Source organism: Eretmochelys imbricata, chromosome 1 (assembly GCF_965152235.1).
Source record: "Eretmochelys imbricata isolate rEreImb1 chromosome 1, rEreImb1.hap1, whole genome shotgun sequence".
In the NCBI taxonomy this organism is placed as follows: Eukaryota; Metazoa; Chordata; order Testudines; family Cheloniidae; genus Eretmochelys; species Eretmochelys imbricata.
The window spans coordinates 112,455,485-112,482,691 of record NC_135572.1 but is presented as its reverse complement, the minus strand read 5'-3'; the positions used below and the strand labels follow the sequence as shown (position 1 = coordinate 112,482,691).

The following is a 27,207-nucleotide window of genomic DNA, read 5'->3' as shown; positions in this document are numbered from 1 at the left end:
AAACTAAACTTTGTATGTAAGCTGCCTGGCCAGGGTTCCTTTTTAAGCCCTTAGAAAGGGTTTGCTTATAGAACCTGAAGAAAAATGTGTAGATGCCATCATGTTTGAAATGTGAGATGACACATCTTTCATTGTCCAACTGTACTATCCTTTAAGTGTTTTTTGCTTATTTAATTAATAACATCCAAATCAAATCAATGCATGTTCATTTTTATTATTCCCTCAGTTGCCCAGATATGTGAATAATAACGCTAAGAGTGGGATCTTGTCTTCTTTGAAACCAGTGGGAGTTTTATCATTGACTTCACTGGAGACACAATTTCACTAAAACATTTTAAGAATAATTTTAAAACTTAATAAATCAAGATATTCTCTTGGAGCCTGATCCTTAAAACACACTAGATAGCTTTACTCTTTCCTTCAACGCTCAGTTCCATCGATTTCAGTGGAATTACACCCGGGAGAAAGATAAGCAAGTAGCAACTGTTCGTTGCATCAAGTCCTTATTTAATTATTGGATACTTTTAATTTTTAGTCATTCAGAAACCTCTGGGTGATGCTAAAATGAAGCTGCATTTTAAGGCCCTGATCTTGCAGTCTGATTGGATTGCAAGATCAGGGTCTAATAAAGAATGGAACAGTTGAAGTCTTTACCAGTTAGTTATCCAAAATATGAAACTTAAAAGAATATTTAAGTTGCATTTTAATTGTAGCTGCAATATAGTAAGCTATTGTAATTATAGAAAGACATAGGACTTGTTGCATCTAAATTTGGGGAAAACAGTTATGTATTTTGAGTAGTACATATTGTATATGAAAAATAGAAGGGTAAGTTTGAGGATGCTACTTATGTGTTTGTAACCATAGTACATTTTTAAGAGACTCCTGTATTATAGTCTAATTCAGGGGTCCTCAAACTTTTGTACTGGTGACCCTTTTCACATAGCTAGCCTCTGAGTGCAACTCCCTCCCCCCACCCCTTATAAATTAAAAACACTTTTTTATATATTTAGCACCATGGTAAATGCTGGATACAAGGCAGGGTTTGGGGTGGAGGTTGACAGCTCGCAACCCCCCATATAATAACCTTGTGACTCCCTGAGGACTCCTGACCCCCAGTTCGAGAACCCCTGGTCTAATTGATATTCTATAGCAAAATAAAATAGCTGCCATGCCTCTATAGTACAGTAACTGCTTTTTAATAATTTCTTAGGGTCAGACTAATTAAAAATCCAATATAATTTTCATGAAGGATTTGTTTGGGGGGTTTGTTTGTTTGGGGTTTTTTGTTGGATTTAGTTTTCCATATTTAAACGTTTATAATTATGGTAGTGACATAAACTGACACTGGCAATTACAATGTGTGGCTCTATCCTAAGTAGTAACCACTTCTTATTAAACAGTTATGTATGTCACAGTGCTGCTGAATGGCCTCATCGAGGTTGAGGCCTGTTGTGCTAGGCACTAAATAAACATCGTGTCTCACTGATTTGGTCACTCTGCAAGTATTAGAAAAACAAACAAAAAACAAAAAAACAACCCCTCCCTTCCTGCCTCCTAAATTAACCCTGGGCTCTGACATTTAGATAAATTCTTCCCTTCTCATACATCACTACCAGGATAACGAATCTGTAGGCCAAATTTGGTGTTTCTCCTTCACCTGTTGCAGTGTTCTAACCTGTAAATGCCTTATCTTCTTGTGCATTTTATAGCACTTTGAGTATAATCAATTTCAGTATTTCCTCCCTATAGTCAGGCAGTTCCACCTGTTGTTTTTGTGGGTCTTTCACAAAGCAATGGGGAGAAGGGAAAAATATCTAAGGGGTAATCGTTATTTTTAAAAAAATAATAAAAAACCCACAAAAATTGGCAGGGGGTCTTTGGAAGATATAACTTTTAACTCACTTTTTGAACTAGACTAGATTTCAAATTGATGTCCTAATTAAGAATGAATATATTTGAGAAGTACTCATACAATAGCTTCTGCACTGCAGCATATCAAAACTGTTCAGATCATTAGTCTGATGGGAAGTTTTTAATATGTATTGTAATACTTTTTATATTTTTGACTGCAGACCCACAGGATGAAAATAAAATTGGTATTGATGGAATTCAGCAGTTTTGTGATGATTTAAGCCTGGACCCTGCCAGTATCAGCGTCTTGGTCATAGCATGGAAATTCAGGGCAGCCACTCAATGTGAATTCAGTAAAAAGGAATTTGTAGATGGCATGGCAGAGTTGGGGTGAGTGTATCAGTTTTCTGTGTAGTTCAAAACTTTAGGGCCTGAGCCAACTCCCACTGAATTCAATGGAAAGCTGGATCAGACGTCAAGCTTTTAAAACATTCCATGGATTTGCTCCGTGCTACCCTTAATTTAGACTGAATTGACTTGCTCTCCAGTCTCCCCTTCTCCAGTCTACATCCTCCCTGTCACCTTCCTCTAAGTTTGTTTGTTCATTTTTGTTCACTTGTTCTGGGTATTTATCTTAATAACATCTTTTTTTCACATCTCATCTTAAGTCTAATTTTTCTGCTTCTTTGCCATTTCCTCACTCACTCACTATAGCTAGTAGGAAAATACTTCTATATGTCAGCTTCATCTTATTTTTTCCTTCCCCATACGTCCTTCCCTTTTATTTGTATGATAGTTGCTGTACCCAGTTCTGTGAAGTGTTCTCTCTTAATTCCACCTTTATGGACCATGGATCTCAGATGTTAGTATTTTTGCTAAAATGCTGCAATAGCAACATTCTAAACAGCTGCTAATGGTCTAATTAGATTAAAATAAATATTTCCATGATATTAAACTTAAGAACTCCAGCTGTAGTTATTTGTATAAGGTAGCACTAGCACCTAGGAACTCCAGTCATGGACCAGAGCACTGTTGTGCTAGGCACTGCACAAACACATAATAAAAAGGCAATGCCTGTCCCCAGAGAGCGTACAGCGTAAGCAAAATGTAAACAGAAACAGAGGTGAAATGACTTGCTGAAAATTACATAGCAGGTCATTGGCATGGCGGGGAATAGAATCCAGTCTTTTGACTCCCAGTTCAGTGACATTTCCACTATACTATATTGCCACTCCAATTAGGTAAATTTCTTATGCAGTCTGAAAAATGATTTTGGGAAAAGTGGTATTGTGTGGTTCGTATTCATTTTTTATTCAGTGGCTTACATTGCTGATTTGCTCAAACTGCAAATTTAAAAGATGATTTGTCTAACTAAACCTGGAATTTTAAATTGAGCTGAATTTCTGCAGTTTCTCTCAGCACTACTTGTAACTGTTTTCATTTCAGCAGCATCTGTCACTGTAATAGCTGAGTGTTCCAGTGGGATGAAATTTCTACAACTCAAATTTAGCTGACAATTTTTGAAGATAAATAAGCTACAGTAGACTCCAGCTCATGCTTTCATGACTGTGTTGCCTCTGCAAAGCTAACAATAGTAAAATAAGTGAAGAGTTTTAAGAAGCTAAACTTCTGAATGTGACTGTAGCTCATTTGTATAATGTGTACATCTGAGTTTTACCAGAATTTCACTGAAGCATCATGTGTTTTTTCTTGATTTCCTTTCCTATGATTACTGACTTAGATAGTCATGTCAGTAGTGGCCCTTTCTAATTAGCCTGCTCTTCCTGTCTGATTGATTTAGGGATGCCCAGTAATACTAGTCACTTACATGGAAATGAATAGTTCAGGAATTGAAATCTCATCTCTGCTAACTGTTGTTTAAAGCCCCTTATTATTGATTGAAAGTACGAACCCCAGCCTGGGAGAAAGGGAAGAGCTACTAAACACTCGTCGTCTTACCTCTCCCCTTTCAAGTTAGTAGGGCTTATGCAAAGTCATTACAGGCATAGAACCTAGGTCTCCAACATGACAAAACCGAGTCTTATTCACTGCCTTTCACAGTGACTAAACCAGTTTTTGTTATCCTATCTGTATCGCTATACACCACACGCCTCCCAGAACCAATTATAGAATCCAGGATTCATGTGACCACTTTACCACCAATTTTGTACTTTGAAAACTATGATTTGTAAACTATGGCGTGAATTGCCGAAATATACATTTCACATTTCAGTAATTTGTTACACATTTTGCTTGTGTCACCCGTTAGTCAGTGTGTATGTTGACCTGTGGATGCAAGTCAGTGACAGCTCTGAGAGCCTCGCTCTTTAACACAAGAATGCTTTTAGTTCTGGAGGTCATCTGTTCAATGCCTGGTTTTGGCCAAGATGGCAGCCATCACACTTTCAGGTTCACCAAAATATGTGCCCAGGCTTCGAAGTGGCACTTTAATGCAAAACCTTAACATTGACCTCAGTAGGGCTGAGGCAAAATAATTTCCCAAATGCATAGAATGTGTGATAGTCAGATGTTTTAATCTGTTGATATAAAAACATATGAGGTCATTGTTAAGGTTTTGTGTTGAGTGCATATTTGATGAAGTAAAGGGTATGTATTGCTTTTGGCTGTCAGTTGGAAAGTGGAAGTGAAAGCCTTACGGAAATTTACCTGAGGATTACCTCAGGCAGCAGTGCAGGGGGGAAATTGTTGTAGCAATATAAAGGTGGAAAAGAATGTATGAGTTTTTTCCATTTTTCTAAGCAGGAAGGGTTGATTTAAATCAAAACGATTTAAATCATCAAGTAGGAACCTTGGTTTAAATAATCTAATTTAATTGTGTTTTGCATTTTTACTTCAGTTATAAACCTTAAAGAAAGGTTTATTCTTATTTGTTGTTAACCATTAAAACAAGTGAATTTGGAGCTAAATAGGGCCTTTTCACTAAATTTGTGCTGCTTTTTGCTAACCAGGAAGATACACTATATCTGTGCACATTTATTTAAACAGTTGTATAGCTTAACTTGCATTTATTCAGATTCTTAATGTTTACTTTTTTATTCTATTGGAAAATGGTGAATGATGTATTTCTTATTTACTAGATGACTAATTTTTTTACTTGTGATTTGTCTCAGCCTCTATTTGGATGGATATTCAAATTCAATTAAAAATGCACAAAAACAGGATTTTAAAAAAATTAAATAAAACTACCTTAAATGTGCTAGATCAGTGGTTTTCAATTTTTTTTTTCTGGCGACCCAGTTGAAGAAAATTGTTGATGCCCGCGACCCAGCGGAGCTGGGGATGAGGGGTTTGTGGTATGAGAGGGGCTCACAGCTGGGGCAGAGGGTTGGAGTGCAGGTTGGGGCTGGGAATGAGGGGTTCAGGGAGTGGGAGGGGGTTAGGGTGCAGGACAGGTTTAGGACTCTGGCTGGGGATGCAGGCTCTGGGGTGGGGCCGGGGATGAGGGATTTGGGGTGCAGGACTGAGCTCCAGGTTTTGGGGGGGGGCTCAGGGCCGGGGATTGGGGCACGGGATTACCTCAGGCAGCAGTGCAGGGGGGTGCTAAGTCAGGCTGCCTGCCTGTCCTGGCACTGCGGATCGCTCTGCACCCCGGAAGCGGTCAGCAGCAGGTCCAGCAGGTTGTGGAGGCACACAAGGCACTGCAGGCACTCTTCCGCCCCCCCCGCCCCCCTCCGGCTCCCATTGACTGGTTCTCAGGGCGGGGTCAGCACACGGAGCCCTGTGGCCCCTCCCACCTAGGAGCTGGACCTACTGCTGTCTGCTTCTGGGGCACATTGCAGTGTCAGAACAGGTAGGAAGTAGCCTGCCTTAGCCGGGCAGCATTGCCAATGGGACTTTTAACAGCCTGGTCGGCGGTGCTGACCAGAGCCGCCACAATTCAGTGCCTTACATTCTACGACCCACAGTTTGAAAACCACTGTGCTAGATACAAAGTTTTTTTTCTTAGACATGTTTTGCATTTAAAACATACTGATTTATGAAAGAAGGGAAGTATTATCTGTAGTTAATGAATTAAACTGATTGTTTCTGGCCACCATGTCCTTCAAAATTTTAGAGCTAGTAGATCTCATCCTCTTACACCTAGCTTTTATTCATAGATTGGAAGAGGATAGCAAGCTTTCCTTCTTTTTCAACTCCCAATTGGTTTCTCAACTTTAAATGAACTTGTCATTGAACTGAACTAGCTGAATAAACTGAAATAGAGAAAATATTCTCTCTGCACTTGCAAATAGGCTACTGCTGTCAAAAGCTAGTTTAGCACTTCAGCAAACTCTGATTCCAGAGGCTTAGCCCGTGACTTCCACCATTTCAGTGGACTGACTTTCTTTAAAATATGGCAGCAAAAATGCTTAATATTATTTTTGTATTTAATGTAAATAATTTTAATCATTTGTTAAAAGGTTAGGCCTTAACATAAGGTATCTATTTTAAATGGTTTACTTTAAAAAAATCTGTATGTAATTTAAACAAAAAAAATTGGATTCTTTTTTATCACTAATTTTTAGCCATCCTACTTTTAAGGTTTTATATGGGTGGGGTTTATCCTACTGCAACCTTAGCTGTCTTTAAATGTTTGTTTGCTAACTGTGCAGTACATAAGCTCCATCTTTCTAGATGTTCTCTGTACTGGTCATTTTAGTATTCTGAGAACCTGTGAGAGATGAGGTATCTGGGGTTGAAGTTAGGGCAAGAGTAGTGGAAATAGTTAGAGCCCTGCAAAACCATGGGTATCCACTTTATATCTGTGGATCATTTCTGCAGATAGCACAGATTCAGATACAAATTTTGTATTCACGCAGGGCTCTGATGGTAAGAGCCGGGCGGGCAGCTGTGAGGAACCGCAGCATGGATCCTCCACCTGCCCTGGGCAGGAGGTCTGGGGGCAGGGACACTGGGTGGGGGACTGCTTGGGCCCCATGCCCAGGGCAGGTGGAGGATCCACTGTGGCTCCCCACAGCTGCCTACCCGGCTCTTACCATGGCAAGGCTGCACCTCCAAGCTGCCCCAGCCAGAGCTGCACTGGGGAAAGCCACACTGGCAGCTGTGGGGAGCCTGGGTCCCTCCACCAGCCCTGGGCGGAGGGGCTGTGGGGCAGGGACACTAGGCAGAGTGGCTGGGACATTTGGCTAGGGGTACAGGGACACGGGTTGGGGGCTGCTCGGGCCCCCAGCCCAGGACAGGTGGAGGGTCTGCTGCGGCACCTCACAGCTGTCCGCCTGGCTCTTGTTGTGGCTGGGCTCTGGCTCTGAGCTGGCCGGAGTCGGGTCAGGGAGAACCACGCTGGCAGCTGTGGGGAGCCTGGATCCCTCTGCCTGCCCTGGGTGGGGGGCTGGGACACTGGGCATCGAGTTGCTTGGGCCCATCAGCCAAGGCAGGTGGAGGGTCTGCCGCGGCTCCCCACAGCTGCCAGCATGGCTCTTCCGACCCAGCTCGGAGCTACAGCCCAGCCACGGTAAGAGCAGGGTGGGCAGCTGTGGGGAGCCATGGCAGACTCTCTACCTGCCCTGAGCGGGGGGCCCTAGCAGCCCCTGGGCAGCTCCACAAGTCTCCCCCCAGCCAGGCCAGTGTGGAGCCCAGCCAGGGAGCCATGGGGAGCCACAGCGGACCTGCCCATGGTGCAGGCTCCGGCATCTTTGCGCGGGCTCCCCACAGCTGCCCACGTGGCTCTCCCCAGCTGGGCTCCGGTGGGGGGATACCTCGGAGCCTCAGCCCAGCCCTCAGAGTAGAGCCCTGCATTTATCACTGAAAGGAATTATATATTAGGGCTGTTGATTAATTGCAGTTAACTCACGCGATTAACTCAAAAAAAATAATTGTGATTAGTTGCACTGTTAAATAATAGAATACCAATTGAAATTTATTAAATATTTTGGATGTTTTTCTACATTTTCAAATATATTGATTTCTATTACAACACAGAACACAAAGTGTACAGTGCTCACTTTATATTATTTTTATTTGATTACAAATATTTGCACTGTAAAATGATAAAAGAAATAGTATTTTTCAATTCATCTCATACAAGTACTGTAGTGCAATCTTTTTATCATGAAAGTGTAACTTACAAATGTAGATATTTTTGTACATAGCTGCACTCAAAAACAGAACAATGTAAAACTTTAGAGCCTACAAGTCCATTCAGTCCTACTTTTTGTTCAGCCAATCACTAAGACAAACAAGTTTGTTTACATTTATAGGAGATACTGCTGCCTGCTTCTCACTTTCAGGTGACGTAAATAAGAACAGGCGTTCGCATGGGACTTTTGTAGCCTGCGTTGCAAGGTATTTATGTACCAGATATTCTAAACATTTTTATGCCCCTTCATGCTTCGGCCACCATTCCAGAGGACATGCTTCCATGATGATGATGCTCATTAAAAATATAATGCGTTAATTAAATTTGTGACTGAACTACATGTTGGTTGAAGCACGAAGGAACATAGGAATCTTTAGCTCATCTGGCATGGAAATGTCTCGCAACGCTGGCTACAACAGTGCCATGTGAACGCCTGTTCTCGCTTTCAGGTGACAGTGTAAACAAGAAGTGGGCAGCATTATCTCCTGCAAAGTGTAACCAAGCTTGTTTGTCTGAGTGATTGGCTGAAGTAGGACTGAGTGGACTTCTAGGCTCTAAAGTTTTACATTGTTTTATTTTTGAATGCAGTTATTTTCTGTATATAATTCTACATTTATAAGTTCAACTTTTCTGATAAGATTGCACTACAGTACTTGTATTGGGTAAACGGAAAAATACTATTTCTTTTGTTTTTTACAGTGCAAATATTTGTAATAAAAAATAAATATAAAGGGAGCACTGAACACTATATTCTGCATTGTAATTGAAATCAATATATTTTAAAATGTAGAAAACATCCCAAAACATTTAAACAAAACATTTATTGCTGAACAGCGCGATTCATTGCAATTAATTTTTTTAATTGCACGCTTGACAGCCCATACACATGCGCGCGCACACACACATATACACCTGTTTCATGGAAAAGATGTATCAAATACATTCTTCTCATATTGACTGATCCACTCCCAGAAGGGTCACATTGAGTTTCATTAATTGAGTTTGTTGTAGAGGTGCGTGAAGAGCTTTGGCCTGTGACTTGACCCCATACCTCTTGTTGCTAATAAAATTTAGGTTGGTTTGAGATTGTTGTACTGCAGGAAGATACTAATAAGGTGCCAACTTCTGTAAAACACAAGTGGTTATTAGGCCCCTGCTCAAGAAACCATCTGTTGCTTGTGATCTCATCAATTCCAACCCCTTTCTAAGTTTTCCTTTTTGGGTAAGTAATAGATGTGGGGGAAAAAGGGAGTGAAAAAACTTTGATGTTATATGAAGTCCTCTGATTTATTTTATCCCTTTCATTCTTGCTTTTGGCTAGAGACTGTTAGGATAATTGCTTGATCATCTAACACTGGGCAGCAGTAGGTGTTCATGCTGATTCTTTTTAAACCTGCCAGCAGACTTCAGTGGTTTCACCTCTTCCTGATAGTATTGCTCTTCTGCGCTGAGAACTGTTTTAGACAGAATTCTGCTCAACATGTATGTGAGGCTTTGTGTGTGTAAGTGGCCAATAATCTCATGGTCTGGACTGCAGTGCCATTGATATGCTGATCATAGGCGGTTTGACACCTTTCTTGTTGAACGCAGGTTCTGCAGGCTCTTTGCTTTCCTAGCAGTAGGCATAGATTGGGATATAGATGAAAGGAAGCTTACTGAGGCTTAATCCAGACAAAATGATACTGCCAGAAAGTTTCTAGAGTATGGCACCTGTCTCCATTATTTAGGGAGTTGACCTACCCTTCAGACAAGAAGTTTTTGATGTGAAGAAGTGTTTGAATCCCTGATTGCTCACTATCAGAGAGTATTGGAAGTCAAAGATGTTATTTTAGCTGCACTACATAACGCAGTTGTGACCATTTCTCCATAACGTGATCTTTGCCATGACTATCCATGTCTTTCACCTCCAAAATAGATTTCAGCAATATGCTCTAATACACCATTAAAAATCCTTTAAAACTTTTATTAAAGAAAAAAGGAAAAACAGTTCAAGCATTTTAAATCTAAAGTATTAAATAAGGCTTTCATTTTTACAATATCTCTTGTTTCCTTTCCCTTTAGCTGGAGAAAGCATTAGAAGGAAAACCCGTGTTGTTTAACAGTCTCTTAGAAGGTATCAAAGATGGTAATAACTATCCTTTTGGGGGAAAAAGAAGAGGTTAGTTGAGATGAGCTGGAGCTGTTGTTAGTCTGATCCCATTTCATCCCAGGTGGTGTTTGGAATTCAGCTGGAGCCGGTTGAGCTGGCAATGTCATTTGGGTCCCTCTCTCTGACCTCTGGTCAGGACATCTCTCAAGATCGGATGACAAAAGCATAGGATCCCAGAAGATGGTAGGGGTGGCAGCCATGATAATGAGGCTCGCTCTAGTTGCCTGTTTTTCTCCCCATAGTCTCGTTCTTTACGGACCCAGAAAAGGAGTGATGGGCAATATAGCCTGTCCCATCATTTTGTCCACCAGTCAGACCTAATTTCTGACATACCAATTTTGGTTCACTGATTTCTGGTTCCACACTTTCTTGTTTATCAAGCATGATCTTAACACAGTCCTTGAGTTATATCTGTAGCCTTTTTGTTTGGACTAATTCTCTGTCTCTCTTTTCTCATTGTTATAAGTTATTATGACATCTTCTGAACTCCTATGTACTTTTTACATTGAGTTCTCATTTAAGGCAATTTTGTAGGCTGAATTATCACAACAGTTCCTGCAATAGAAATGTTGTGGGGGATTATCTATGTTTCTGTCCTTGCTCAGCTCTGCTTCCCCCCTGACTTTGCCTGGTGCCATCCAGCTCCAGTGGCTCCCTCCCTATTGGCTGATTGACTCTCAGCTCCCAAGCAATCAGATTGTGGCCAGCACCCCCGCCATGGCTGGGGGCAGGGCACACCTCCACCAGTGGGGAGGTAGTAATTGTGTGCACGCATGGGGAGACGGAGGTGATGGTAGGACCCAGATCGGCTGGAGCAGTGCCTAGGATTGGGATGGGGAGCAGGTAGGAGCTGGGGTGATCTCTTCCCCTCCTATCCGTCTATTTCCCCTCTCCGATTCAAGATGTGCTTCCAGCTCCTCTGTTGTTCTTCATTTGTTTCCAGGTTCAATTCATAGTATTGGCTACATCCAATAATCTGTCTTTTGGTTTGTGTTCTCGCTACCTGAGAAACCCTTATTCTTCCTATATGATACTGAGTCAGTTGAGGTCAAATTGGGTAATGTAACTGGCAATGCCTCAATACTATTGTCTTTAAGCAGAAGGGTCTCAATTCTGAAATTTGCTTCCACCTTGGTCTGCCAGTACCAATCTGTCAGTCTTCAGGTCACAGTGGAGGACTCATCTTTTTCCTGGTTTTTGATTGAAGAACGTGACTGTGTGGATGATACAGTGTAGTGGTTGAAAAGTCTTCTAAAGTTAACATTGGTCACAAGCTTAACATGTAGTACAAATTCCCATATGGTGTACATAGACTACAGTGGGTGGTTTCGTAAATTTAAAAAACCACAAATTTAGGGTAACAGCAATAAAAGTAATAAAGAAACAGTACATTACAGTTCAATAGGATTGCAATTAGTTATATTTAAATTTTACTTGATTCTGGTGGTGTCTTTAAGATAGAAGAATGTTCATTAGTCCATCAGCTCAACCAATTAAGAAAGTTTTCTGATCAGCTCTAATCTGCAGTCTGAGGGGTGCGCACATGCACACATTCACATACCCATCAGTTCACACTAATGCTCACACGTGCAGAAACAAACATGTTCACAAAAGTAGTCTTAAATATTAACAACAGCCAAGAAATACAATAAACAACAACTTGTAACTTACGATAGCCACAGCAACACAGTTGGGAAAGCTGTTACTTATTCCCATACATTACATCACCCTACAAGGGCATTTTGAGATCCAGTGGCTGGAAGTTGAAGCTAGACAAATTCAGACTAGAAATAAGGTGTAAAATTTTTACAGTCAGGGTAATCAACCATTGAAACAACTTACCTAGGGATGTGGGAGATTCTCCCTCACTTGGAGTCTTTAAAACGACGATGGGACATCTTTCTAAAAGCTGTACTCTTAGCTCAACCAGCAGCTCTGGGCTGGATACAAGGATTGCTCGGTGAGAATTTCTGCACTGTTATGCAGGAGATCAGACTAGATGATGATGGTCCATTCTGCTGTTGAAATCTATGGGGGGAAAAGTACCTGAACTAAATGGCTCAATCTTATTCAATCTGTATACTTTTGGTGCTTGTGTATAATATTACCCCTTGTTTCTGCTTAGGGCTTTTAAATGTTTAGTAAAGTAAACGAAAGTGATACTTTGTAGTTGAATCTTACAATAATGTTACTCATTTGTGTGTTTATAATAAATATTTGTAAGCTTCTTTTCTAAAATGGTTTATGTTTGGTTTATATACAAATATTGTCATCTCTTCTGCGGCAGGTGTGACACCACAGACAAGCTAAAAGCTCTATTGCCAAGATTGGAACAAGAGCTAAAGGATCCAATAAAGTTCAAAGATTTTTATCAGTTTACCTTTACCTTTGCTAAAAACCCTGGACAAAAAGGTTTAGGTGAGTATAAAAACCAAGAAGAGAAGGGTAAAACAACAAGCTTGATTCATGTGCTTTCAATAATATACTAGTCACAAATTGCAAATGATAACTATAGTAAAGTTCACTTAAAGAGTTCTTTGCCTCCCCCTCCCCCTCCCCCCCCATTTAATCTTTTCTTTAGTACTGCCTTGGGTGAGGTAAGTTAACTAGGTTTCCTACCACGTTTGACATCCTATCTACTCTATGAATTTAAATAAATTCAATGTAGAAGTGCACAGGGCAAGAAGGTCCTTAGAAAAATTAACGCAAGCCTATAACTAGTATTAAAGGTGATACTTAGACTGTAAGCTGCCCTGGTGTGAATACCACATTGTCGTCCTTGGTTTGTTCAGCACTAACTAAACTTTTGCTGCATTATTAATCCCAGAGTGGAGGCAAAACCTTGGAAACCCCACTATTTTGAACAAAAACTTTACACAAAGGTGAAAATTGTAGGCTGACACTAAAGTAGGCCTGCTTTGGTATTACATTTTATTTTGATCCAATTTGGCATAAAACATTGTAGGATCAGCTCCAAATTAGTAGGCAGATATCAGCATACAGTATCAGGTTTTTTTTACTGTTCTCTTAACGAGACTCTGTCTGAGAGTTCATCTCAACCCATACCTTGCTGTTGCTGTCAGAATAACAACTGGTATTCTTTACTCACTGCCTGATGCAGTACTGTAAAGATATCTTTTCTCACCTGCTGTTTCATTATGACTTTTGTGAAGTCAAGGGTGTTTACCAAATTTATAAGTAGATAAATCTAAAAGTATCAAATCTTTGGTATTAAATAAATTCATAAGTCTTTGTCCAATACATACCAAAGGAATTTATTCATGGAACAGACAACAGCTTGGAAAAAAACAGATAACATGAGGGCTAATAAAACATTTATTGTATTGTCATCAATTTAACAATATTGTCATCATTCTCTTTTGCTATATGCACAGTATTTGGGAGAAAGTAATCACTTATTCCGGCCATTTTAATTGTGTATCACTTTGAAATTGGCGTGGATGTTAACAGACATTTTTTCGTAGTAAAAATAGCTTGAGGGGAAGGAGAGTGAAGATGGACAAGAATAGGAGCAAAAACTGTTTCAGAGAATTTTGGCTGAGGGGTTTGTTCATTTTTTCCTTGGTTTTACTTTGAGTGTATGGTTCTTGCCTTCCCCACTGGCTTTGGAGGTTTTATTCAACTATGATGCGTTTTATCAGCTTTATTTTCCTTTAGGTATTGTCCCTCTTACCAGATATTTTTTTCATGCCATGTGCTACTGTCATACAGACCAGATACCATCATGCAGCTTAAGTGTTTGGCAAAGCCCTGCAGCCAACATCATATCGTGAGGGCTCCTAAGCAACTTGAATCAGTCCACTTTAAAATTGACAAAGAGTAAAGCATTGGTATGTGACTTTTACTAGAGCTAGAGATCAACAGTTAAAGGTTAATGTTCTAAAATGCATGAAGTCTTGCACACCATTTATTAAAAATCGTAGTGCTTTGAGACAGAGCAAAACTTATCAAACATAAGTTTAGTTTGCATAATATCTGACTTCTTGGAATACCTAAAGAAAGAGTATATTGCTGTTTCAGTTGGCTTAAATGCAAAAGAGGAACCAATATATTTAATATATATTACAGAAGACGTTTACCTAAATCTGTACCAAGAAATAGGAAAGTCACCACAATCAGAATTACAGCAATGGATATACTCGTGTATGTGGCACAAAAGAAAAAAGGAATTGAGCAGTTTTCTCATACCCCAGTTTATCTGGTCTGAGGAGAAAGGAGTTAGCTACTGACCCTGGATAAACCCATAGGTGTATGGTATCTCTCTATCCTGAAAAATGGTATTTTTGGTAAGGAACACCCGAATGTCTTGAAATACTTATGTGACAAAGCTTAGAAGAGCAGAAATAAAAATTAAACTAAAGAGGACTCTAGAAACTGATGACTATATTGTTGCTAACTTGAGGTCTTGGGAGCTTTAACAATTCTAGTAATGGTTGATATTACTTGAATGGGGTAGTGTTGGGTTTTTTGAAAGCTGGTAGGTTTTTCAGCCTTTGGAAAATTAACTTTTTAGTATTTTTAAGAAAAGGATCAATTCAGGCAGATTTAAGCAGGTGTAATTCTTTTGATTTTAGTGGAGATACACCCACTTTCAACAGGTCTGAACTTGGTCCACTGTTGGTTTAATTGGGAGGAAGTCCAGAATCAGCATGTATATTAGAATGCACACTTTCATGTCTTTATGAAAGTCAGTGAATTCCATGATGCCAAGTGCTTCAGACAAGCAGTAATCTTCAGGAGTCAGGCTAGTTTGCAAATTGCTTTTTCTGTTAGTCTGTTATGCCTTGGGGAAATTCTTATAGCTTGTCTTCGCTGCAGTGTTAGCTCGAGTTGTAGCTTGAGTGTTGCCCCTAATTTTATTCCCCTGTACGCATACAAGTCTTGAGTTCAAGTTAAGTGGTTCTTTAAATTCAGATAGCTGGCCCATCAGAGTTGAAGCTTGAGTGCTGCTGACTCGAGAGCTTATAATGTAGTGGGGACTCAGCTACTCTGTTCTGTAGAGCTGGCAGTTTCTCAGAGGCAGTTTTAAAGGCACAGCGGCAAACTATCCTGATGGGAAGGAAAGACAGAGCCATAATGATCTCTTACTATTTTTCCTATCAGGAACTCTTTAATGACTTGCAAATCAAAAAGTAATCCTACAAAAATGGAAACATGGACAAATTCTATGGATGAATACAAAACAATAGCATAAGTGTGTAGGGACAAAATCAGAAAGGCTAAAGCACAAAATGAGTAACACCTAGCAAGGGACATAAAAAGCAATAAGAAGAGGGTCTATAAATACATTAGGAGCAAGAGAAAAACAAAGGAAAGTGTAGGTCCACTACTTACCGGGAAATGTGGGCTAATAATGGATAACATCAAGAAGGCTGAGATGTGTAACATCTATTTTTGCTTCTGTCCTCACTGAAAAGGTTAATTGTGACCAGATATTTAACACAATTAACATTGAGTGAAAGAATAGATTAAGGAATATTTAGATAAACTGGCTGTATTCAAGAACCCAGGGCCTGATGAAATTCATCATAGGGTACCTAAGAAACTAGCTGAAGCAATTTCAGAACCATTAGCAATTATCTTCAAGAAGTCATGGAGGACAGGTGAGGTCCTGGAGGACTGAAGAAGGGCAAATACAGTACCTATCTTTAAAAAGAGGAATAAAGAAGACCTGAGGAGTTATAAACTAGTCAGCCTAACTTTGATACCTGGAAAGATACTGAAACAAATTTTACAAACTGGCTGTTTACTATACCTAGAGGACAGTAGGGTATGATCAATAGCCAATATGGATTTGTCAGGAACAAATTATGCCTAACCAACCTAATTTCCTTCTTGCACGGGGTCACTGGCCTAGTGGATGGGGGGAAGCAGTGAATGTGAAATATCTTGATTTTTAGTAAGGCATTGACACAGTCTCACATTCTGATAAGCGAACTAGGGAAATATGTTCTAGATTAAATTACTCTAAGGTGGGAGCATACCCAGTTGAAAGACCATACTCAGAGTAATTTTCAATGGTTTGGTGTTAAACTGGGAGGGCATATCTAGTGGGGTCCCTCAAGGGTCTGTCCTGATACTTTTCAACACTTCCACTAATGACTTCTATAATGGAGTGGATAGTATGCTTATAAATAGGGCTGTCAAGCGATTAAAAAAAATTAATTGCATTTAATCACACTGTTAAACAATAATAGAATACCATTTATTTAAATATTTTGGATGTCTTCTACATTTTCAAATATATTGATTTCAATTACAAAACAGAATACAAAGTGTATAGTGCTCACTTTATATTTATTTTTGATTACAAGCATTTGCACTGTAAAAAAAAATTGTATTTTTCAATTCATCTAATACAAGTACTGTAAGGTTTCAGAGTAACAGCCGTGTTAGTCTGTATTCGCAAAAAGAAAAGGAGTACTTGTGGCACCTTAGAGACTAACCAATTTATTTGAGCATAAGCTTTCGTGAGCTACAGGTCACTTCATCAGATGCATACTGTGGAAAGTGTAGAAGATCTTTTTATATACACACAAAGCATGAAAAAATGTGTAAGGAGAGTGATCACTTTAGATAAGCTATTACCAGCAGGAGAGTGGGGTGGGAGTAGGTATTTTTTCATGCTTTGTGTGTATATAAAAAGATCTTCTACACTTTCCACAGTATGCATCCGATGAAGTGAGCTGTAGCTCACGAAAGCTTATGCTCAAATAAATTGGTTAGTCTCTAAGGTGCCACAAGTACTCCTTTTCTTTTTACAAGTACTGTAATTCAATCTCTTTATCATGAAAGTTGAACTTACAGATATAGAATTATGTACAAAAATACTGCATTCAAAAATAAAACAATGTAAAATTTTAGAGCTTGCAAGTCCACTCAGTTCTACTTCTTGGTCAGCCAAATCGCTCAGACAAACAAGTTTGTTTACATTTGCAGGAGATAATGCTGCCCACTTCTTGTTTACAATGTCACCTGAAAGTGAGAACAGGTGTTTTCATGGCACTGTTGTAGCCGACGTCGCAAGAAGAGACCATTATGATCTAGTCTGACCACCTGCATAACACAAGCCAAAGAACCTCACTCAGAAAATTCTACATCAATCCCATAACTTCTGTTTAATTAAACTGTAGAGGTTTTGGTACAGGTGAAGATACTGTACATGAAGGGAGCTTATTTCCCTTTTGGTACAACAGGTGCTATTGTTTTTTTCCTGGTCACTAAGGAGAAGTATACTATGCCATCCAAATTCAAGAAAACACTACCACCTGTGTAGCAGTGCAGTGTTCCTGTCTTTCTTAGAGGCAGACACCAAAGTCGTCTTCTGCCTAAAATGGGGCTGAACTAGCATCTACTTCACCCACGTAACATACTCTTCATAAGACGTATAACTGATCCATAAAAGACAACACCCAGGTCGTTCTTCTAGAGCCTAAGATTTCCTTTTGGGGTCAGTACTTTGGGAATTGAATCTCTTAAAGTTCTTTCTGGGATTATAAGGGAACAGGCCAACTTTCTCAGGCTCAGATTTCAGTATATTTGCTAAGTCTTGAGCCTTCTGTCTTGGGGCAGGTGTTGGAGAGGCTTTACCTATAGATGTTTCTCTACGTAAAGGAGTCATGGGGAAAGGGGAGGGACCCATCCCTGCCTTCTCCCAGTGGCAGTAAAGGTTTGCCCACATGTGGGTCAATGTGATATTTTGGACCACTGAAGGGAAGTAGGGAAGACAGAGCAGAGGCACAATGATTGAGTTCTGCATTCTGTGAGCTGGGGGGAAAAAAATCATTATCTCTCTCTCACTGATTCATATTACTGGGGACCTGAACACCAAATCTATCAAATTTGCCCCAGAGAATGGAACTGCTTTAGGAGGTCTGCAAGAAATGGAGCACTCTCAAGTAGACCTGGTGATTGCCTGGGAGAGCAAAGATCAGGGACTACTATATCAGCTTCAGGGACTTTTTGGCCCTTAGAGCTGATGCCCTCTCTCAGCTGTAGGCAGGTTTCTGTAAAGGGTTGCCATAGCCATCTTAATGGCTCCAGCCTAGACCTGGCAGCTGTGGTGTTTAGAATTGTTAAATTTCATTTGAATGCTTCCTATACCTTTCAGGTGGGATTTGTTTTGTCAAGGTCTAGTTTACCCGTAGGACTTGGCAAGACCTTTTTTTAGTGATTTTTCAGACTTTGGGATTCACCATAGTTCTGCCTATGTTTAATCTACACCTCATGATCTTGTTACTGAGTCTGGAACTTGGAGTATCTTTAAGGTTTGCTTGGTATAGGACTAGAGAGGTTAATCTCACCTGTGCTTCATGCCTTCTGGCTCTTGTCAAGGGCGGTCTGAATAAAGGTTTGAGTCTTAGCTCTTAGATGACACAGTTGTTCAAAGGGACAGGCTTAATTGTTCCTTGGTCAGTTTATACCCAAAGATGGTCAGGATCATAGAGACAGCAGCCAGGATCAGAATGAGGTCTTGGGCCCCCTCTTTCTTCCTTGGACCTGAAGCTTGTCCTGAACATCCTAATGGATCCTACTTTTGAGCTCTAAGCAGTAACGTTTGAGAGTTTGCCTGTGCTCAGGACTATTTTCCTATGGATAGTTTATGTTTCAGAAGAGTGGAGGAACTTTCAATCATTTCCTCTAGAAGTCCCTCCATTACCCACCAGGAAACAGTGATCAGATTGGTCTTCGTGGCTCTGCTAAAATCTCTTCACCCATACACCTGGTTCAAGGGGGTGTCCTTTCTTCACTCTGCCACTTTACCAGGAATGAGCAAGAGAACTTTGATTGTGAGAAGGACATTCAGGTTTGTGTTTCAGAAGTATCCTTGATCAGGAGATAGATCATCTTTGGATGAGGACTCCAACGAGGTTGCATCCTCCATAAGTAGATGGTATTACGTGCTCTTCTTTTTAATTGCAGCAGCATCTTTACCTTCCATAGTAGTAATCTCTGAGTAGACTGTTTGGGTCTGCAGCTCTCCGAAAGATTACTTCAACATTGGTGTGTGTGGGAGTCATCTCTCTACAATTAGTGACCAAGATTTTGAATTACTAGTATTGAAAAAGTGACAGCATATATGTTTTGTACTATCTTTGTCTTTTACAATGTTTGCCAGAATAACAAGACAAATGCTTGCTCTATCTAGGCACTCTGTGCACCTCCCAAGTATTTAAAAATAGAAATAACAATCTTCCTTACAAACCTATAGGAGAATTAGCTTAGAGGTTGTTTGTGAGAAGAGGCTGAGTATGTTCTGTATGTGGGTGAAGAAATTCTTGAGGGAAAAGCTAAATTGAAGCAATATATTCTTTATTTAGTCCTGAAAGGGGGTAGTTCCATGATTGTTCATTTCTCTTATGTGTGTGAGTTTTGGTTATGTCTACACTGCACTTTTGTTAAAATTTTTGTCACTTGGGGGTGTGAAAAAACCACACCCTGAATGACAAAAGTTTTAATGACGAAAAGCACTGGTATGGACATTGCTTCATCAGAGGGAGATTCATAGATACTAAGGTCAGAAGGGACCATTATGATCATCTAGTCCGACCTCCCGCACAACGCAGGCCACAGAATCTTACCCACCCACTCCTGTGAAAAACCTCTCACCTATGTCTGAGCTATTGAAGTCCTCAAATCGTGATTTAAAGACTTCAAGGAGCAGAGAATCCTCCAGCAAGTGACCCGCGCCCCATGCTACAGTGGAAGGCGAAAAACCTCCAGGGCCTCTTCCAATCTGCCCTGGAGGAAAATTCCTTCCGAACCCCAAATATGGCGATCAGCTAAACCCCAAGCATATGGGCAAGATTCACCAGCCAGATACCCAGGAAAGAATTTTTTGTAGTAACTCAGATCCCACCCCATCTAACATCCCATCACAGGCCACTGGGCCTATTTACCATGAATATTTAAAGATCAATTAATTGCCAAAATCATGTTATCCCATCATACCATCTCCTCCATAAACTTATCGAGTCTAATCTTAAAACCACATAGGTCTTTTGCCCCCACTGCTTCCCTTGGAAGGATATTCCAAAACTTCACTCCTCTGATGGTTAGAAACATTTGTCTAATTTCAAGTCTAAACTTCCCAATGACCAGTTTATATCCATTTATTCTTGTCCACATTGGTACTGAGCTTAAATAATTCCTCTCCCTCTCTGGTATTTATCCCTCAGATACATTTATAGAGAACAATCATATCTCCCCTCAACCTTCTTTTAGTTAGGCTAAACAAGCCAAGCTCCTTGAGTCTCCTTTCATAAGACAAGTTTTCCATTCCTCGGATCATACTAGTAGCCCTTCTCTGTACCTGTTCCAGTTTGAATTCATCTTTCTTAAACATGGGAGACCAGGACTGCACACAGTATTCCAGGTGAGATCTCACCAGTGCCTTGTATAATGGTACTAAAACCTCCTTATCTCTACTGGAAATAGCTCGCCTGATGCATCCCAAGACCGCATTAGCTTTTCTCACTGTCATATCACATTGGCAGCTCATAGTCATCCTATGATCAACCAATACTCCAAGGTCCTACTCCTTCTGCGTTACTTTTAATTGATGCGTCTCCAGCTTATAACTAAAATTCTTGTTATTAATCCCTAAATGCATGACCTTACACCTTTCACTATTAAATTTCATCCTATTACTATTACTCCAGTTTACAAGCCAAATTACTCAGCCAAATCTTCCTGTATGATATCCCGGTCTCTCTCTAAATTGACAATACCTCCCAGATTTGTATCATCCACTAACTTTATTAGCACACTCCCACTTTTTGTGCTGAGGTGAATAATAAAAAGATTAAATAAGATTGGCCCCAAAACTGATCCCTGAGGAACTCCACTGGTAACCTCCCTCCAACCTGACAGTTCACCTTTCAGTAGGACCCGCTGTAGTCTCCCTGTTAACCAATTCCTTATCCACTTTTCAATTTTCATATTGATCCCCATCTTTTCCAATTTAACTAATAATTCCCCATGTGGCACGGTATCAAACACCTTACTGAAATCTAGGTAAATTATATCTACTGCATTTCCTTTGTCTAAAAAATCTGTTACTTTCTCAAAGAAGGAGATCAGGTTGGTTTGGCACAATCTACCTTTTGTAAAACCATGTTGTATTTTGTCCCCTTTAGCATGGACCTCAATGTCCTTAACTACTTTCTCCTTCAAAATTTTTTCCAAGACCTTGCATACTACAGATGTCAAACTAACAGGCCTGTAGTTACCCAGATCACTTCTTTTCCCTTTCTTAAAAATAGGAACTATGTTAGCAATTCTCCCATCATATGGTACAACCCCTGAGTTTACAGATTCATTAAAAATTCTTGGTAATGGGCTTGCAATTTCGGGTGCCAATTCCTTTAATATTCTTGGATGAAAATTATCTGGGCCCCCCGATTTAGTCCCATTAAGCTGTATGAGTTTCGCTTCTACCTCAGATATGGTAATATCTACCTCCATATCCTCATTCACATTTGTCATCCTACTATTATCCCTAAGATCCTCTCTAGCCTTATTAAAGACTGAGGCAAACTATTTGTTTAGATATTGGGCCATGCCTAGATTATCCTTGACCTCCACTCCATCCTCAGTGTTTAGCGGTCCCACTTCTTCTTTCTTTGTTTTCTTCTTATTTATATGGCTATAGAACCTTTTACTATTGGTTTTAATTCCCTTTGCAAGGTCCAACTCTACTTGACTTTTAGCCTGTCTCACTTTATCCCTACATGTTCTGACCTCAGTAAGGTAGCTTTCCTTGCTGATCCCTCCCATCTTCCACTCCCTGTATGCTTTCTGCTTTTTCTTAATCACCTCTCTGAGATGCTTGCTCATCCAGCTTGGTCTACAACTCCTGCCTATGAATTTTTTCCCCTTTCTTGGGATGCAGGCTTCCGATAGCTTCTGCAGCTTACATTTAAAGTAATGCTCTCCTGGCTGATGAAGCTACTGCACCCATTCGGGGTGGTTTTATTTTGTCGTAAGGAGAGCTCTCTCCGGGCACCAAAGAGCGGCTACCTTATAACGGCCCGGCTGCAGCAGCACAGCTGCGCCATTGTAAGATAAGCACTGTAGACATAGCCTCAGTCTGTTTTCTTCCATTTCACATTTTTCTTGCTGGTATTCTGAAAAGCATGGCAATCTGTGGAAGCACTGCTGTAGGACACAGTTCTTTGATACTAGATTCTGTCACAGTAATTAGGGAATGGCTTACTAATACTAGTAATGCCTCAGGTTCTGCTTCTTTGGTCTTTTGTTTAGGTAAATCTTTCTATTAGTCTTTGAGAATCTGGCAGACAGGTTTCTGGAGTGGACCATACTTGTGGTGAATCTTGCCTGGCAATATGCAGAGTTTTATTTCTGCCTAGAAGATGGAGCAAAGGGTTCTTTTTTCCACATCCATCATGAGCAAGCTTGTAGTTTAAAGTCAAGTATTATGATTAATCAAAAGGGGAAGGGCGAAGGAGGGATTCATTAGCTCATCACATCTTGCACATAATCAGTTGACTTATTCTGAGAAAATCCTTTTCTTTACAGGCACATGAGCCAGATTTTACTGCAGTTTGTCAGAAAGACTAATTGAAGCAAAAAATAGATGTGACTATGCTGTGAAGCTCTTGTTTGAGCTGTAGGAGAAAGAAATGTCATCTCACATGAAGTTATAGTCATGGAACAAGAGGAAAAAGACCAAATTAGACCAATCCAGGGTACCTTGAAGAAAAAATTAACACCCAACAGTTTGAATACTTTGCAAGCTTAAGGTACATTTACGCAGGGGGGAGAAAAAACCTCGAAAAACATGGCAGCAAGTCTCAGACCCTGGTCAACTGACTCAGGCTCACCCTGCGAGGCTAAAAATAGCAGTGTAGATGTTTGGCCTCAGGCTGGATCCTGGACTCGGAAATCTGGTGAGGGAGGAGGGTCTTGGGTCCACCTAATGTCTACGCTGTTATTTTTAGCTCCCTGCTACCATGAACCCAAGTTAGTTGATCCAGGCTCTGAGACTTGCTGTTGCAGGGTTTTGGTTGGATTTTTTTTTTTTTTTTTTTTTTTTTTTGCTGTGGAGACGTACTCTGGCTCTTATGTGTGCAGACCCTTTACATGTAAGGATACTGAATGGTGCAGTATGCTTCCGTGTATGACACTTAGCCATAGGAGTCACTCTCTGACTCTACTGTTTTGAGGTTGAGGGTGTTGTGAAGGGGGATATGTTGCATGATATGATTGTTACTCTCTTTCTTTCATAGTCCTAGAATAAGTTCAGAAGTAGAGGGAAAAGACAGTCCAGAATGAAGATGCTAACATTCTCTCCTCTTCCCTGCTTCTTTCTCAAACTAGCTAAATCTATGCTATAGTCATTTTCTTAATGAAGTTGTAGCTTCTCGGGAATACATCTTTAGAATTTTCTGATAAGGTTGAGGAAATCCCATGCTGCCCTTTATTTTGTAGGTGTAAAAATAATATGTGATCATGTAATAAAGATTGAATCATATTGCACAAGCTACTCCTGAGGGCATTCTGTGTCTTCCCCCCCCCCCCCCCCACAAAAAAAAATTCTGCGCCCAATATTTTAAAATTCTGCAAGATTTATTTGTCAATATATAAATGCAGAAGCTCCAGCACGGCAGTGGGGAGCACAGGCCACTGACTGCACGAAGGTGGGAGATCACCCTGCAGTCTCCCCCCCCCCCCCCCCCTGGGAACATGGACTCAGTGGTGATGCTGCACCAAACCCTGACACAGCACAAGGCCTGGGCCTGCCCCACAGACACCCTGGGGCCTTGCTCCTCTGCACCAGGAGTGGGGCAGGCAGGTTCATCCAGGCAGGATCCAAGTGTGGAGGGGCTCAGTGTGGGGGGATCCAGGTGTGGGGTGAGAGGGTTCTGTGTGGGACAATCTGGCTGAAGGCAGCTCAGTGCGGGGGTCTAGGTGTGGGGGGATCTAGATGCACAGAGGCTTGTTGGGGAGGTTCCAGGTGCAGGGGCAATGGGACTTTGCAGGGGCTTTCAGATGAAAGTGGTTGGGGCTCAGCAGAGGGGTCTGCGTGTGGGGGTCTCAGCAGGGGGGTCTGGGTGCTGGGGGAGTGGAGCATGGTGGGGTGGGGGTCTGGGCACAGCTAATTGGGGGTCAGTGGCGTGGGGGTCTGGATGTAGGGGCTCAGGGTGGTGCCAGGGGGTGGGGCATCAGGGTAGGGGTTTGAGTGCAGGGAGCTTAGAGGGTGGTGGTCTGGGTGCAGGAGTGGGAGTCCAGAGGCAGGAGGTCTGGGTGCAGGGGGCTCCAGATGCAGGCGTTGAGGTTCAATGGGGTGGGGTTTGGGTATGGAGGGCTAGGGTGGCTCTGGGTGTACAGGATGAGGCTTGGCAGGGGTGTCTGGGTATGGGAGGTCAAGATGCACAGGGGTCCCCATATAGTGACCCCTCCCCCTGCAGCTGAGGAGCGTTGGGGGCAGGAAGCAGAGGAGGATGCTGAGCTTCCTGCAGCTGGGGGAGGTTTCTGGGGGTGGGTCTGACACATCCGCAGCCACTCCTTGCAAGGGAAAAGGAAGTCCCATCCTCTTCTGCCTCCAGCCCAGCCAGGATTAGCAGCTGATCCCAGCTCAGCGTAGGATCCACTAGCAGGAGTGTCCCCAGCCCTGCGGTGATTTACCTCTCCGCCGGCTGCTCTGGGTGCCTGAAATGATGTACCTGCACAGCTAGGGAGTGGTGTGTGACTGCTCTTGCAGCTTCCTTTTGCTTCCCTGTCAGAAAGTGATTTTTCTGCAGGGAAGCAAACAAATCTGCGGGGGACATGAATTCTGCGCATGTGCAGTGGCGCAGAATTCCTCCAGGAATAATAAGCAGAAGGGGACTGAATTAAGGTTGCACAAGCAACCTAAGGAACATAAGAATGGCCACACTAGCTCTTATAAATGATCCGTTTAGCCCAGTGTTGTGTCTTCTGACAATGGTAGGTGCTAGAGGCTTCAGAGGGAATGAACAGAATAGGACAGTTTGAGTGATCCATCCCCTGTCTTCCAGGCCTAGCTTCTGGTAGTCATAGGTTTGGGGACACCCAGAGCATGGGTTGCATCCCTGATCATGTTGGCTTGGATGGACCTATCCTTCATGAACTTATCTAATTCTTTTTTGAATCCACTTAAACTTTTGGCCTTCACAATATCCACTGACAATGAGTTCCACAAGTTGACTGTGTATTTTGTGATGAAGTACTTCCTTTTGTTTGTGTTTAAACCTGCTGCCTGTTAATTTCATTGGGTGACCCCTGGTTCATGTGTTATGTGAGGGAGGTAAATAACACTTCCTTATTCACTTTTTCCACACCATTCATGATTTTACAGACCTCTACCATATTCCCCCTTAGCCTCTTTTCTAAGATGAACAGTCCCAGTCTTTTTAATCTTTCCTCACATGAAAGCTGTTCCATGGCCCTAATAATTTTTGTTGCTGTTCTCTGTACTTTTTCCAATTCTAATATATCTTTTTGAGATAACATGACCAGAACTGTACACAATATTCAAGTTGTTGGGTATACCATGGATTTATGTAGTGGTCACTGTTCCCTCTAAGCTGTGCACATGTGCACACGGCGAAACACCGCACGCACAAAAAATGAAATACTACATCAGAGCTAGGCTGAAATATCATTTACGGGCAACTTTTGACATTGTTCGCCCGCCATCTATCAACACAGCCAGATTCTACTAGCTGGCAAGGGGGGGAAAGGAGGGCAGTGAATCATACCCCTGCCCACCAGCATTTCGAACATGGAACGTTGATCACGTCGGAACCGACACATCTCCATTTTCCCTCGTTTTTTGCCGCAGATGCATGGACGAGATTGGAGCTATGCATAAACTTCTGATATCCTGATATGAATGATCTCTCGTTTGCCCTTTGTCGAGTCACGCTGTTAAGCGTATTGAAATAGTAGCCATATAATAAAAGTATTAATTTTATATGAACCAATCTGGTAAAAAATCAATCCCAAAATGTCACTGTCTAGAGGTCTAAAGCGTAAAAGAACAGCGACTTCATTTAAATCTGGATGGCTGGATGAGACTAGAGAGACAGTTACACCGAAGTCACACAGTGTAATGCCTGTTAAACTTCGTGAAATATTCTCATATGATGAGGACAACAGAGTGGTTTGTGTATATTGTCGAGATGCCAGAGCTTCGGGAGAATTTTCAACAGGAAGAATGTGGAACGATATATGGAAGTTGGATTTCTTAAAGCATCATCTGTCAAATCCCTATGTTCAGAATACAAAGACTTTCTTGCTGAACAGATCGTTATAGTCAGTCAGTACAATGACTTCAAGTTTGCAGTAGCTGAAAGAATCAAAAGCCAATTAGTTTTAAGTTTCCTGGATATGGTGACATTTGCTCACCAGAACGAACAGTTTCAGGATCTTGCAAAGTTGATGGATATTGGAGGAACATTCCTAGCATCAAGTGCAGGCTATGAGCATGGCTTTAGCTTAATGAACACTCTAAAAAAACAAACTATGGAATCGTTTAAAAGTAGATCATTTGGACATGCTGATGTGTATTAAGAGTTACCAGCTGGATGGAGGACTGATAGATCTGGACAGAGTTTATATTGAATGGGCAAATGAAAAAGATCGCAGGGAAAAACAGTAAGGTTAGTTTAGCAGTCTTTGACATTTTGACCAATAAGAAAATTAAAAATGCATTTGTAATTACATATCTTATTCTTGGCTAATGATCATTTATTGATATTTTTTAGGAAAATTTTAATTTAAAACACAAACTCTTGTTTTTCTTTTTTTACTTATGTTGTCTCTATCTGAAAACCCATATAAATTGACATAATGGCATATTTATTAAATTGTCTTTATTATATGTTTATCAAAATCTTTTCGGACATGTGTATAGAATGAAAGGTGAAAGTGGACACCAACGGGCAGAAGTCTATGGACTGTTAATGATCATGATTAATATGTGCTTGATATATGCTCATAATTGTCTATAAAAAAGATCATAAAGTGTAATACTTAAAACTAACTTCTGCTTCATGAAGAATGGTTAAATTTCCTTTTTCTAAGTATTTTAAAATGACAT

General features: G+C 40.9%; 1 protein-coding gene across 1 annotated transcript in view; it reads left to right on the top strand.

Moving 5' to 3' along the window:
- The window catches only part of DCUN1D2 (defective in cullin neddylation 1 domain containing 2), a 57,285-nt gene that overhangs the window by 5,386 nt on the left and 24,692 nt on the right, over positions 1-27,207 (top strand). The window contains exons 3-4 of the mRNA XM_077813874.1: positions 2,076-2,244; positions 12,388-12,518. Of these exons, the coding sequence (XP_077670000.1) occupies positions 2,076-2,244; positions 12,388-12,518 (300 nt within the window). The remainder of the gene's footprint in view (positions 1-2,075; positions 2,245-12,387; positions 12,519-27,207) is intronic.